Raw genomic sequence first — 15,633 nt, 5'->3', positions numbered from 1 at the left:
CAAGATGGCGGCTCCTGGAACAGCTGAGTGTCTTGATCCGGAAAATAATGGATTTCTGGATTATCCTGCAAATTCCCCAGCTATAAACCCTCTGAACTTCCAAACATACCTTTATATTCCGACTCTTAGTGACCCTATAGTACAGGGCTGAACTGCCCCATGAGGTTTCTGAGGCTTCTGTACATCTTTGCATACGCCAACTACCTCATCTTCCTCCAGAGGAGCAGCTAGTGGGTTTGAACTGCTGACTTTGTGGTTAGCAGCCAAACATAACCCGCTATGCCAATCAATTTCCTTAAAAATCTATACTTGCAGATGTAGTAGCTCAAAATACCAACTGAGAGGGAAGGAGTCTTCACATCAAGTATCAATCTTATCCCCTCTGTATACAAGGTTGATAGGGATGGGCAACTTAGACATTGGCTATCTAAAATGGGGTCCTGGTGTGGCACTGTGGGTTAATGTGCCAGACTGCAAAGCCATTTGAACTACAAGGTCGCTGGTTCAAGCTCACCAGCTGCTTCTCAGAAACCCTATACAGGGTCGCTATGGGTCGGAACCAATTCAATGGGACTTAACAGCAACAACAAATAAAGGTACAAAATTACTGGCTTACAAGTTTTCAAGAGGGAGTTTAATTTCAGAATGTGCAGGGAAGGTAGAATCCCCACTGAATAGTTTTCATCCTGTATTAATGGGTCTGGTGAAAGGAGATGGGGATAAGATTCTTAAGTTTTAATAGTGAGTAATTGTCATCATGACTAATTGTGAAAAAACAACAACTTCTCAACTGTAAGGTAGAAGTTTTGTAATATAAAGGGTGGAGTAGTTACTCTTACATTCAGAAGCAGAGGACCCTAGGACCATCAAGGGAGAAGAGAATGTGCGGAATGTGAAACCCTATCCAGAGAAGCAGTGACACCAGAGATGGAGGTAGAGATAATGATTGGGAGAGAGGGAGCAGCTGAGGACTCTAGACTCATGGAAAGAGAAAGGTTGTGTGCTGGTGGCCAGGTGCTGGCAGCCAGGAGGCAGGCTTGCAGAATGTGCCCTTTTGTTGTTTAAATGATTGTATATTCCTGAATGTTTTTGTGAATATCCAACAACAAAAACAGATGGAATAGAAGCAAATACTGTTGAATGATGATGCATAGGGGTGATTGCAACCATTATAATGAAACGAAATACAATAGGATGAGTGTAAAACTAATGTTCTCTGGTGTAAACTAACACTCAATTCACAATAAAAGCTTCAAAACAGATAGTGTCAGAATATAAAATCTAGGATAAAAGTAGAGCATTAGCGAACCATTTGATTTCTTATACTTTGTAAGTCTTTCCTACCTGATTTACACCCTCAGAGTGCTGGTGGGGCCAATCTTAGCTCAACTGTGGAAAAGTCAGGTCTTTTAGTCCATAGTGCTAAACTGGAGATTTGTGGTTATGTGCTGTGGAGTTGATTCCAACTCCTTTAATGTAAGGAGCAGGTCACCTTCTGCTCTGTGGGAGGGGTCCCCGGGCCTTACCCAGGAGGAGGGGTCAGAGAGTTCCTGGGAGTACCTTCTGGGCAGTTCAGATGACTCTTCTGTCCTGATGTACTTGCCAGGGTTCTCTGCTCCCCTAAGGCAGGCTCTTGTGGAAGCCAGGAAGCTCAAAATTTGGAGAGACCAAGCAGGCTTTGTCATGTTCCAGGATCAGAGGCACTGGTGACTTCTAGAAGGTGGTGGCTAATCCTGCTGCCCAGAATCATCTTTTTCACCGAAGAGCCAATTAGCACCAATAAACCAACCGCTTAACACTAAAGTGGTGTTTTCGCTTTTCTTCCTGGCAATATCTGTGTTGTAAAAAAGCAAATACAGGCACGGAGGAGAGAGACGTAGACACTAAGCTAAAAGAAGCTGTAATGTTAGAACTTTTAAGTATTCGAGTTTGTAGCAAACTGTATAAGGAAGAGATCTTGGGGGCCAGGATTCGCGTCTCAGCCCTCAAACCCACGTGTAGGTGATGGCCTCCAGGGCAGGTCTCCTGAGTTTGCAGTTAAGTGGGCCCATGAAGCCAGCCCCCATAGATAATCCCTTTTCAAATTCCACTTAGAAAGCACTTCCTTGAAAGGGAATTCCATAAGGCGGAAAGAACACTTCTCAAGTTTTCCAGGTAGACAATGCCTTCATGTCCCTGACACAGCATAAAACCACTCACCATCACGCCAGCTCTGACTCCTGATGACCCCATAATAGGCGCTTGCTCCAAGAGAGTGTGAACAGAATTATGACTAGATGGTTACAGAGGGTGCTTTACTATTGATTGGGCATTTTGCACCCCCATGTCATGGCCGCATGAGCTAAGGCCACAGAGGACCATCAGGCATCCTGGATGGAGAAAAACCTATTCCACTGACACATGAAACTTGGTTAAAGGCGCTACAAAGAAAATGTTCCAGTTGCTAGTCAAGTTGATTCTAACTCATGGTAACCCCACAAGTGTCAGACTAAAACTTTTCAGTGGCTGATTTTTCCAAAGTAGATTTCCAAGCCTTTCTTCCAAGCCATCTCTGGATGGTCTTGAACTTCTAACATTCAGGTTAGCAGCCAAGTGTCTTAACCGTTTGCACCACCCAGGGACTCCTCTGAAAGGAGAAGCACACTGAATCACTGAATGGAACTGCACCTCCAGCTTGCCTCACCGTGGACCCTCACAGGATAAACTACAGGCAAAAAATAAGCTCTTAGAGGAACTTGGAAAGGAGGCCTGGTGGTGCATTAGTTAAAGTACTTGGCTGCTAACTAGGTTTGTGGTTCAAACCCACTAGACACTCTGGGAGAAAGATGTATCATCTGCTTCAGTATATTGCAACCTTGGAAGCCCTGTGAGAACGTTTTACTCAGTCCTGTGTTGTGGTTAACTGCCACCGAGTCAGTTCCAACTCATAGTGACACTGTATAGGGTTTCTGAGGCTGTAAATCTTGGCGGGAGCAAAAAGTCTCATGTTTCTCCCATGGAGTGACTGGTGAACTGCTGGACCTTGTGGTTCAAAGTCCAGGTTTTATCCTATAGAGTCACTGAATAAGAAACCGTTGCAAATGCTCACACTTCAATAAAGCCATTATTACTACACCCTCCATTTGCTATTTTCATGCAAATGTGATGGAATAATGCTGAGAAGTGTATGCGCACACACACACACACACACCCCCAAACCTGCCCCTGGTGTGGCTATTAAGAGATTATGTAACATGCATGAAGTTTTCAGGACCTCATCAGAACCCTGGAGCGGAGTGGCAAGAACAGTTTCCTGTCAAGCAGGCTCTGAGTGGTAAACGAACTGAGCATGACAAATACTACTTGGGCCTGCCAAAGCCTTTGAAAATGATGTCTTCTCACTCCTTTCTTGGAATGTGTTCTTGAGGCAAGGAGGGAAAGGAATAACATATTTAACGCTCCAGTGACCTGGAACAACATGGTCATTTTTGTTGTTGTTGTTTGGGGTTTTTGTCCCCTCTGTTATCGAGTTTCTGTGTGGCACAACTACTAGCAGAAAGGTTGGCAGTTCAAACCCACCCAGAGGTGCCTCCGAAGCCAGGCCTGGTGATCTGCTTCTGATCAAGGTCAGAGCTTTGAAAACCCTATGAAGCAGTTAGTTCTATGGTGTACACATGGGGTCACTAGCAGTTGGAATAGGCTCAGCACCATGAACATCCCCACCTTTCCCAGAGCCCTCCCCATCAGGTGGAGTCACACGAGGCGTTCCAGTCAATGTGAGCAGTGCCACTTGCACACCGAAGCATTGAAGGGCTAGGTCTCCGCTCCCAGCTGTCTTTTCCTGCTGTGGAAAAGATGAGACCACACTGAGACAGCTGCTTGGGTCCCTGTGGGGTTCAGTGGAGCAGAACCCAATGCCCACTCACAATAGACAAATGAAAAATAAACCTTTGTTGTGTTAAGCCTTAGAAATATCCAGTTCAATTTGGTAGGCAGCATTTGTAGCCTATCTGGACTGGTATGAGTATCTTTCCCTGAGGCAGGGGCCAGCAAACTTAGTCTGTAAAGGACCAGACAGTAAATATTTTTTGCTTTGAGGTCCATATGGTCTGTCACAACTACGCACTTCTGACGTAGTATGGAAGTATTGTTTTTAAGTGCCATCGAGTCGATTCTGACCCATAGCGACCCTGTCTATACAGGGTTTCCAAGGAGCAGCTGGTGAGCTTGAACTGCTGACCTTGCAGTTCAAATGGCTTTGCAGTCTGGCGCATTAACCCACAGCGCCACACCAGGACTCCAGTATGGAAATAGTCAGACAATATACAAATGAATGAGGATGACTGTGCTCCAATAAAACTTTCTTTACAAAACAGGCAGTGACCCTGGCAATAATAGCAGTGATCAAAACAAAAGTAAAAAACAACAAATGCTGGTAAGATTGGAACTCTCGTACATTGCTAGTGGAATTGTAAAATGGTATAACCACTGTGGAAACCAGTGTAGCACTTCCTTTCAAAGTTTCAAAGAGGGTCTATGTCCTAGAGATTTAAGAGCTGTGACACAAACAGAGGTCTGCACACCCATGTTCATCACAGCATTATTCACAACAGCAAGAAGATGGAAACAATCTAGGTGCCTGTCAGTCACCAGATGAATGGATAAACACAATGGTACGTACACACAATGGAGGACTACACAATGTTAAAGAATTACAATGAATCTGCAAAACATCTCACAACATGGATGAACCTGGAGGACATTGTGCTGAGTGAAATAAGTCAATCACAAAAGGACAACTATTATATGAGACTACTCATAAAAAGCGAGGAAAAGGTTTAGACACAGAAAAAAACCATGTATTTGATGGTTATCAGGAATAGGAGGGAAGGGAGGGAAAATCACTAACTAGACAGTAGATGTATTAACTTGGGTGAAGAGAACGGCAATATACAATAAGGGGGATGTCAACACAACATGACCAAGACAAAGGGAGGTGGTGGTTGTTGTTAAGTGCCATCAAATTGGTTCTACCCCATAGCGACCCAGTATAGGATTTCCAAGGAGAGGTTGGTGAGCTTGAACCACCGACCTTGTGGTTCAAACTGACTTTGCAGTCCAGCACATTAACCAACAGGACTCACAACCATAAATACTATTATTTCCATGATCTTGCAATTACAGTAATCAATAATAATTTATAAGTAGGTATGTAAACTGAACTGGTGTGGGAGGTCTATGGGAGTGCACCATGAGCACACATAGGTTTGTCAGAGGAGAGTTCAATATTTGTATTTGTATGAGTATGTGTTATAAAGATACCCAGACATACAGTAGAGCTTAGATGGGGGAAAGCTATGAAAATGTCTTAGCCATAACCAAACCACCTTGAGGAACTGAGTCACTGGGCTTGAGGGCTTAGGACCATGGTCTCGGGGACATCGAAGTCAACTGGCATAATATAGTCCATAAAGATTATGTTTTATATCCTACTTTAGTGAGTAGGGATTGAGGTCTTAAGATAAAACTATTCATCTCTTTTGTCCAGAGCAAAGAAAAGGGAAGAAAATCAAAGACTCCAGGTACCAGTTAGTCCAAAGGACCAATGGATTACGTAAATGACAGCGTCCACTAGCCTGAGACCAAACTAGACCAGCTACCATACCCAATGTTCTGATCTGGATCAAAAAAGGTCTTAGAGTGAAAGAAAACTGTAAAACAAAATTCAAAATCATAAAAAAGACCGGAGTAGCTGGTCTGAGAGAGAGGGCTGGACCCCTCAAAACACTGTGAACTTTAGACACCCTTCAAACCTGGAACTGAACCCACATTCCTGATATCACCTTTCAGTCAAACAATGTTAAATGTCGTTGAGTCAGTTCTGACTCATAGCGACCCTATGTAGGGTTTCCCGGGAGCAGCTGGTGGGTTTGATCTGCCAACCCTGCTTATAGTGGCATACCAGGATTCCAGTCAAACTAGATATAAAAGGCAACAATGATGCCAGTGAGGAGCATGCTCCTCAGAACAATCAACCATATGAGACCAAAAGGGCAGCATTTGACCAAAAACAAAGTTCAGAGGGCAGGAGGGACAGGAAAGATGGGTGCATGGAAAAGGAGAAACCCAGACAGGAAGTGGGAAGAGTGGGTAAATTGTTGCGTGGAAAACTAATTTTCTCTGTAAACTTTCATCCAAACCACAATCAAATATTCAAAACCAAACAAAACAGGATGCCCAGTTAGATCTGAATTTCACATAAACAAGAATTGTATTAGACTGTAAGTATGTTTCATGCAATATTTGGGATATATTTATACTATGGGTCGGAACCGACTCGATGGCACTTAACAACAACAACAAATTTATACTACAAGATTATTTACTGTTTATCTGAACTCCATATTTGACTGAGTATCCTGTATTTTATCTGGCAACCCTACTTGAGCCCCTTCTCCAGAAGGTCTGAGGTAGACGCCAAGCACTGGGAGTGGTCACAGTTCACCAGGTGTTTCTAATGTGTGCTCAGGGGCAGGAACCACTCGGTAAGGAGCTGAGATTTTATTCTGTGTGAGATGGAGTGTTGCAGGAGAATCGGGAGAAGGGAGGTGATATGATTTCACATTTTAAAACGAACCCATTGGCTGCTGTGTGAAGAACAGATTCCAGAGAGACAATAGTGATTAGAGGCTGATTTAGGCCAGGGATGGGGCTCTGTATTTGTTTAGTGGTACAGGATAAAGCACTGGACCACAAGGTCAGTTTAAACCACAAGGCCGGCGGTTCAAACTTACCAGCTGCTCCCTGGAAACCCGATACAGGGTTGCTATGAGTCAGAACAGACTCGAAGCCACTTAACAACAACAACAACAGATAGGCTACGCGTAGAGTCCCTGGGTGTTGCAAATAGTTAAGTGCACTAACCAAAAGGGGCCTCAGAAGAAAGACCTGTCGATCTGCTTCCAAAAGTTCACAGCCATGACCTATGGAACCCAGTTAGACTCTGCACCACATGGGGTCACTATGAGTCAGATTCAACACAATGGCAGCTGGTTTGATTTTTCAGTTGTATAGGGTAGGCACAGCAAATGTATATAATGGAGGCATAGGGTATTGGAAAACATAGATTACCAAATTTAGAATTTCTTGCAGGGGTAGGAGCTTAGGAATTTGTATTTTAACAAACTCCCCTGGAAATTCAGATAATCAAATATACCAAACCCACTGCCACTGAGTTGATTCCAATTCATAGCAACCCAATAAGGACAGAGTAGAACCACTCCGTAGGGTTTCCGAGACTGTAAATCTTGACTGGAGCAGACAGCCTCATCATTCGCCTTCAGAAGGGCTGTTGAGTTTGAATCGCCAACCTTGTGAGTAGCAGCCTACCACTTAACAGTCAGGTTTGTTGTTGTTATGTGCTATCAAGTCAGTTCCAACTCCTAGTAACCCTGTATAGGGTTCCAAGCGTGGCTGATGTGTTTGAACTGCCAACCTGGTAGTTACCAGTCTAGTGTTTATCTTACAGTACCACACCAGAGTCCAACAATCAGGCATGTTGATGTGGTTGTGTGCCATTGAGTTGGTTCTGACTCATAGAGATCCTGTATAGGGTTTCCAAGGAGTGGCTGGTGAGTTTGAACCACCAACTTTTCGGTTAGCAGTCCTTTGCGTACCCTAAAGCACCACAACAGGGTCTAACAATCAGGTATAGAACTACTAAAGTATTGTATTCCGTTCCCCCAGAAATCATAGAAATAACAATGAACATTTGTGGAAGGGAGCAGTCGGAGTGCAGCCTGCCACCTTTCCTTTCCCTGTGGCTCACAAATGAACCTTGTGTGTCAGCCTGGCATCGTGGATGAGATGAGAATGTGGGCTGATCCCTTTCTGGGAACACCTGGACTCAGAACACATCCTGTAGTCTACCAGCACACACCTCCCCTTTTGCCCTGAGCACATGTCAACATCCCCGGAACTGCTTAGCATTATACATGTGCATTATACCACACCTGGCCAACCCTGCTGCTGTATCTTTCAGGGAGGGAAAGTTGGTCTTTGCCTGCAGCTTAAGAGGGGTGTGTGCAGACCATCCCCCTACGTCTGCAGACTGAGACCTGCTGCTTACTATCAAAGCTGCTTCGGTTGGGTCTCTTCTCTGTGAGTGTATTGTGTTTCATCCAGGGAAAAGGCCATGAGTGTGATTTGGCCCAAGGGTCAGAGTTTGTTGACCCTGCTCTAAGGGGTTGTGTTGTTGGGTACCTTCAAGTTGATTCCAACTCATAACCTATAGGGCAGAGTAGAACTTCCCCTTAAGGTTTCCAAGGCTGTAAATCTTTATGGAAGCAGACTGCCACATCTTTCTTCCGAATTGCTGAATGTTTACAACTCTACCATTAGGGCTCCTACCCAGAAACTAGCACATGGATATCTGGTGAAGCGCAAATACTCAGGCACAGCCCTATTACCGTTGTTTGACAAAAGAAAGAGGGACGTTGTTTGACAAAAGAAAGAGGGAGTCCTGGTGTGAATGAGTGACACAACCAGTATTCCAACCCTGGGCTTTCTGGCTCTAAAGCCTGTGCTCTTCTCAAGTCATTTTAGCGAAGTTCCATTACACTCATGGATGGAAAGTTAGGCCCCAGCTTCCCATCTCACCCAGGCCAGGTAGAGAGCCCGGACTCGGCTTCTAAGCAGTGTCATCCATCCAGTTTGTTGACACAATGGCCATTGTGGAACTTTTAGCTTGGAGGCCAACTGGAGAAAACCCACAGCAGATCATTCATTGAAAGGCGAAGAAGTAGAAGGTTGCCAAGGACTGGTAAGATCCAGTGCCCTGAGGAGAAGGAACACTTACCTGGTATGCAGTCCAAGGATGTGGTTCGTGCAGACCACAGAGTGTTGGCGCCCCCTTGGCAATCACACTTGCAAGCTTTGTGGTTCCAGGGGTCCTCACCCTCATCCTGCGAGAACCCAGAGAAGCAGGAGTGTCAGAAAATTTTGGTCAGCACCACTGGGAAAGTTCATTATCAGAAACCAGAATGACCAATCCTGCCTTAATACTCACAGTTGCCATATATCTTTGATTTGGAACAAGCACATGTCTGCTATATGGGCCACTAGCTAATATTCTCACAGACACACCCATGTACAGGGCAATGCTTACCCCATTAGAGTAATTCAAAGCTCATTCCCTAGAAGCTTCTATCTGGGTATCCAATTTTAAAATGTACCAGATTCAAGATTCTGCCATGTGATTTAAATCCTGGATGATTTTCATTCGCTCATTAAAATACCAATCTTGGAGCTTGTCAAGATAATATGATGCTGCCACCACCAGCAGTGGGGAGAGAGGAGGGAAGGCTTGTTTTTTTTTCAATATACAACGGTGATAATCCTACTGTTATTTTGGCAAGGAAAAACCCTTCCAAAACTGTCTGCAGGTAAAACTCTCCTTCTTACTACAACATACCTCAGTAGATGATAATCCCAGTGTGGCTAAGCGAAAGAACAAGAAAGGAAAAATTAAGTTAAAAGACAAAAGCAAGATTCAACAAAATGATTCATTGTATGGAGAAGTGAAATGAAAATAGCCTCTTAACAACACTCCTTTTTGGAACACATGAAGCGAAGTAAACAGCTACCAGGAAAACCATCCACAGATGCTGAGATAATAGAGCAAAATGAAAGAACAGGATGATAATTATTATTGCTCATTAAAGAATTTTGAAAAATTCACTTAAATAGCAAAGGGGGAGGGGAAGCACTTAGATGTATTTCTCACTACTCAAAGGCCACACGGATAACATTGTAGTAGAAATCTTGCCAATCTCTTTTCTATGCATATTTTTAAACCATTTGCAAACAATCACGTACAAGCAATCCCTGAGTTAGGAACTTTTGACTTATAGGCACTCCTACTTGCCCGTTACTGTTGTGTAAATTTTGGGGAGGGGATAGTCAGTGAATGAATGAAATCTATAGGATGTAACAGGATGATGGTTGCTATGGAGAAAAATAAATCAGGAAAGTAGGGGAACAGGGAGTGTACTTCAAGAAGCCCTCACAGAGAAGGTGGAGGTAGAGCAAAGGCCTGAAGGCAGTGAGATATGTGAGGGCCAGCATCCTGGGCAGAGGGTCTAACAAGTGCAAAGTCCTTAAGTCTAGGGTCAGCATCCCTTGTTCTAGGAGTAGAAACCAGACCCTGGGGCTGGGAGAGAGACACACAGAAAGAAGAGAGATGGACGGACAAGAAGAGAGATGAAGAGAGGGGTGGGGAAGGGAAGGAAAGGGAGGCAGGTCATGGAAAACCTTGTAGGGCATTTGCCCTCGTATGCCACGAGAAGGATAGGAGCAGAGGAGGAACTTGATCTGACCATGCTTTAAGGGACAGTGTTAGGGATTGAATTTCCCCCCCTCACCCCAACCAAATATGTGTCTGTTTGGCCGTGATTCTCAGTATTATGTAATTACCCTCATTTTGTGATTCATTATCCTATGTAAAATGCTATGAAGTGATTCCACTCCATGGTACCTAACAACAACAATCACAATGGCATTAATGAAGGGCACTGTAGGATCAGTACTGAACTTCAAATCACAACATCTGACGTTCAAACCCATCAGCTGCTCCTCGGAAACCCTATACAGCATCGCTAGGAGTCAGAACTGACTTGACGGCACTCAACAACAACAGTAGTGTTAATGAGGCAGGATACAATCTGCACACTTAGGTTGTCTCTCGAATCAATCTCTTTTAAGAAGAGATTAAACAAATGAGCAGAGAGAAGGAACTTATCACCAAGAAAGGAACTGAGAGTGGAGCTCATCCTTTGCACCCAGGCTCCCGGCACTGAGAACCTCCCAGACCCAGGGGAAGATTGATGTCAAGACACAAGGAAAATCTCCAAGCAATACAGGGCTCACAGATGTTGAAAGGACACAAGGACCTTCCCCTGGAGCCACAGGTAGAGAAAGCCATCCCTAGAGCTGGTGCCCTAAATTTGGACTTCTAGTCTCCTAAACTGAGAGACTACATTCCTGTTTATTAAAGCCATTCACTTGTGGTGTTTCTGTTATCGCAGCTCCGAATACTAACACAGGTGTCTTCTGGCTGCTGTGTGTAGACTAACTGGATGGACAAAGATGAAAGCAGAGTCCAATTTGGTGAGAAATACCATCATCCAGGTGAGAGATGATAGAGGCTTGTCCCTGGGAAGTGGCATTTGGATGTTGAGAAGTAGCTGAATTCTGACTATTTGGAAGGTAGTGCCAACAGAATGTATTAGCATATTACATGTAAGGTGGGAAAGAAAGATTTGAGGCCTGAGCAACTGGGAAGATGGAGCTTCCATTTACTGAGGTGGGGAAAGTTCTAGAGCAGCAGGGATTTTGTGGGGTGGTGTGGAGATCTTCTGTTTGGGACATAGTAAGTTTAGGAGTCCCTGAGAACCAGTTAGAGTCTCTGGGACTAAAAAGGGTTAATGTGCCCAGCTGCTAACCAAAAGGTTGGGGGTTTGAGTCTACCCAGAAGTGCCTGAAAAGAAAGGTTAAAGATCTACTTAGAAAAATCAGTCACTGAAACCCCCTTGGAGCCCAGTGCTACTCTGACGCATGAAGGTGCTGAGTTGGAATCAACTTGATGGTACTAGTGGTGGTTAGTGTGAGATTGCTCAATAAACCAGGTAAGCATGGGCTTACCTGTGTTTACTTACTAATCTGTTGTGAACACTGTGACTCTTTTTTTTAAGTAAGCACAGGTTTACTTGTGCTTACTTACTAACCTGTAGTGAACAGTTTCACATGTTTTTCACCACCTAGGCCAAACTGTTCACTACAGATTAGTAAGTAAGCACAAGTAATCCATGCTTACTTTGCCTATTGGGTAAGATGGTGGTGGCAAATTTGGGAGGCCTGTGGGACACGGAAGTGTTAAGGTTGAGTGGGCAGAAGGCTGGGTACATGTGGAGTTTAGGGGAAAGTGCAGAAATCAGGGCTTCGAACAGATTCTTCAAGTTCAGTTCTGGCAGATGAAACAAAATGAATGGGTCTGAATTTGTAAAATGTGGGTGTACTGGAATGATCACCAGAATGGGAAGATGACTGACACCCTGTAGAACCTTCATCTCCTTCTTATAAAACCAGGACAGCGTGAGTGTTGCATAGCAGCCAAATCTCTGGACCAGCAGAGTTGGAAACAACCGTGTCCCACTCAAAGCTGATGACTTGCTATTCCCCACAGTCCTGGTAACATTCCAAGCTCCGGCACAAGGCTCCTTAAAAGGCTCACGATGCCTCTTCTGAAGCACCTATTCCAGGCTTTGAGCCATCATTTTTCAAAAAGTTTAAAAAAATTGGGATTTATTCTGATTTTGTTGTGTCAGCCATGACTGAACTGGTTCAAACTGATTTGAAGTTCTCACATACAGGTTATGGTACCCGTAACCACAGTGAGCGATTCTCTACCATGAAGTACAAAATAGATAAACAAATACTATCTAGTTGACTAGGGCACTTCCACTTCAAGGGAAGCTGGGAATGCTGAAATGCCATTTTTGAAAGGCCCAGTCTTCTGGGCAAGCATCAATTGTCCCAAGACCTTCTTTTGGGATGAGAGGTGTTAGTTATTGACAGTATGGCGTAAATAACCAAGTCAGTTTGGTCCAGAGGCCATATTTGTTATTGAAGAGGGTCTCTTCAGCTGCAGCTTAGCAAATTCAGCATTCAAAAGAGGCTAGCCGGGAACAAGTCCTTACAGCAAGAATCATTTCCACACCCCCCACACACAGAGTAGACAGGGATGGGCAACTTGGACATTGGCTACCCAAAATGGGGGTGGGGGGCTACAAAGGCAAGAAGTGACTGGCTTACAAGCTTTCAAGAGGGAACCTAGATCCAGAGGGCCTGGAGGAAGGTAAAATCTCCAGTGAGTAGTATTCAATCTGACTAGGCGGGGCTGATGCAATGAAATGCAGATGGGGCTCTTGTGATACAATAGTGAATAATTGTTATCAGGACTGATTGTGAGGGTCAGAAATGTAAAGGAAGACGTTCAATAGCAAGGAGGGGAGTGATTAACTTTTCAGTCTAGGAGCGGAGGTCCCTAGGACCATCAAGAGAGAAGAGCAGAGAGCGGGACCCTACCCAGAGAAGCAGTGATGCCTGAAATGGAGCCAGAGATGATGACATGGAGCGATGGAGCAGCTGGAGACTTTAGATCCAGAGAGGGAGAGCGACTGTGTGCTGAAGACCTGGGGGGCACGGGGGAAGGATTGCATGGAGGGGATTGTAACCATGGCAATGAGACGATATATGATAGAATGAATGTAAAACTAATGTTCTCCCATGTAAACTGCCACATAATTCACAATAAAACATTTGAGGAAAAAAAAAAAAACTGAAAAAAAAAAGAGGCTAGCCGACTCTCCCCATTGTCCCAGCGGGCAGGACCTTTTGCATTATCCAATATCTGTGGAATGTATTGCGTTAGGCTAATAATCTGCTACACATGACCTCTTTAAAATGTTCAAGAGCAAAGATATCAGTTTGAGGACTAAAGTGAGCCAGACCCAAGTCATGGTATTTTCGGTAGCCTCATATGCATGTGAAAGTTGTACAATGAATAAAGAAGACCGTAGAAGAATTGATACAATTGAGTTACGGTGTTGGAAAAGAATATTAAAGGTACCATGGACTGCCAAAAGAACAACAAATCTGTGTTGGAAAAAGTACAGCCAGAATGCTCCTTAGAAGCCAAGATGACCAGACTTTGTCTCTCATACTTTGGACGTATTATCAGGTGAGACCAGTCCGTGGAGAAGGACATCCTGCTTGGTAAAGTAGGGGGACAGTGAAACAAAGGGAGACCCCCAGTGAGATGGACTGGCATTGTACTAGCAGCAATAGGCTCAAGCTTAGCAGCAATTGTGAGGACAGCGCAGGAGGGTGGTGTTTCTTTCTGTTGTTGTACATGGGGTTGCTACTAGGGGTTGGAATTGACTTGACAGTACCTATTGATAACAACAATGACAATGGAGAGCCCTGGTGGGGAGCCCTGGAGGAGTTTCTGCCTTCTGTGGAAACAAAGCAGAAGGTGAAAAAGGGGCAGGGGATGGGGAGGATTCTGTCACTGTCTACCTGTGAGAGGAAGAAGCTAAGAGGAAGGCCTGCTTTCAGAGTTAATTCCTGTGCTAAATCAGATGTTGGGCAGATTTCTTGCATTTTTTTCTTCCCAAGCTGCCTTCTCCAGAAAACATTTGTCTGTAGGCAGCCTGGGGTTCTGAGGTGCCAGATCCTATGGAAATGAGAGAGAGAAGGAACAGCAAGCATTTCACAGGAAAAGCTGTCACCAAGGGAGCAGCAACGTGGTAGCTGGTACACTCCCCCACCCCATGATGTAATCACACACACACACACACACACACACACAAACTGGAGAACAAAAGCAAAAGCATTTTTTGACTACAATATATTATAATGCCAGGAAATAACATAGTTGACATGAGAGAAAGAAAGCATGTCAGCCTTTAAAGGAAAAATGGAAAAGCCTTTAGACTCTGTGGTTGCTGAGTTTTTCCCCTGCTTGTTGTTTTGAGATTCTTTCTTAGGGTCTATGTTTCCACTATAGAGTCAGAGAAGTTTGAGGCTCACCAATGTGAGATTTATGTACTGTGGATTCATGCTGTCCATTTGCCCAAAAGGCCAATCCATGGGGAAACCCTAGTTACCACAGCTCGAACATTCAAGGACTGCCTGTTTCTGAAAATATGCTTCATGAACTCCAGAGCAATGTACCTATTAGACACACCTAGGAAACACTATTCTAGTCTCCCTGATAGGTTTCCACTGGATGCAAAGCATTCCTTTGTGTGGAAGCAGATAAAGCCGTGGAGACAAGCATACAATTATGAATGATCAAAACTGTTTGTAGTCCACTTCCAATCTCCTCGAGAAACCAGAAGGCATAGGAACGAACAGCAGGCTGCAGTGACATGTCTCTCGTGGAGAAGAACGAAGAAAATGGCATGAAGTGTGAAAGTGTTACTATTTTAGGGGACAGGCATATTCATGGAGAAATCTGCTTTCCATACATGCTTCAACATGCATGAACCTCAAAATACTAGGCTTAGTGAATTGAAAAGAGGTCATATATTGTGTGATTCCATTTATATGAAATGTCCAAAATGAGCAAGTCCAGAGAGACAGCAAGTGGATTAGCGGTTGTCAGGGCGTTAGGGAAAGGGGGAACAGTGAATAACTGCTCATGGGTAGGGTATGGAGTTTCTTTGGGAGAGATGAGGAAAAATGTTCTGAAATTAAATAGTGTGATGGTTGTATAATCTTGTGAATGTACTAAAATCATTGATTGTACACTTTAAATGGGTGAATTTAAAAGCATGTAAATTCCATCTCAATAAAGTTGCTTTAGAAAAAAAAAATTCTACTTTCCTTGAGGTTGACACATTCACCTGTAATATAAGGTTTGGTGATTATTTTGTTTTTAAAAAGAATCTTTGTCTTAAGGTTCCCATACAGGCAATATCTACATCTTTTCCATGTATGTTGCACGTGGAAAATCCATCTGGATTATAAACTGCTGAAGTGATATAAAGTGATATAAACTGTGTGTCCTGTGTTTTTCCTCTGTCACCCACC

General features: G+C 44.0%; 1 protein-coding gene across 1 annotated transcript in view; it reads right to left on the bottom strand.

Annotated features, from left to right (window-relative positions):
• Positions 1-15,633, bottom strand: part of RS1 (retinoschisin 1) — a 35,811-nt gene that overhangs the window by 16,911 nt on the left and 3,267 nt on the right. The window contains exons 2-3 of the mRNA XM_006835682.1: positions 9,452-9,477; positions 8,837-8,942 (exon numbers count right to left, since the gene is read on the bottom strand). Of these exons, the coding sequence (XP_006835745.1) occupies positions 8,837-8,942; positions 9,452-9,477 (132 nt within the window). The remainder of the gene's footprint in view (positions 1-8,836; positions 8,943-9,451; positions 9,478-15,633) is intronic.

This window comes from Chrysochloris asiatica, unplaced genomic scaffold, assembly GCF_000296735.1.
Source record: "Chrysochloris asiatica unplaced genomic scaffold, ChrAsi1.0 scaffold00018, whole genome shotgun sequence".
NCBI classification, from domain to species: Eukaryota; Metazoa; Chordata; class Mammalia; order Afrosoricida; family Chrysochloridae; genus Chrysochloris; species Chrysochloris asiatica.
Note: the sequence above shows the minus strand (reverse complement) of the source record. Positions and strands in the feature narration are given on the sequence as shown.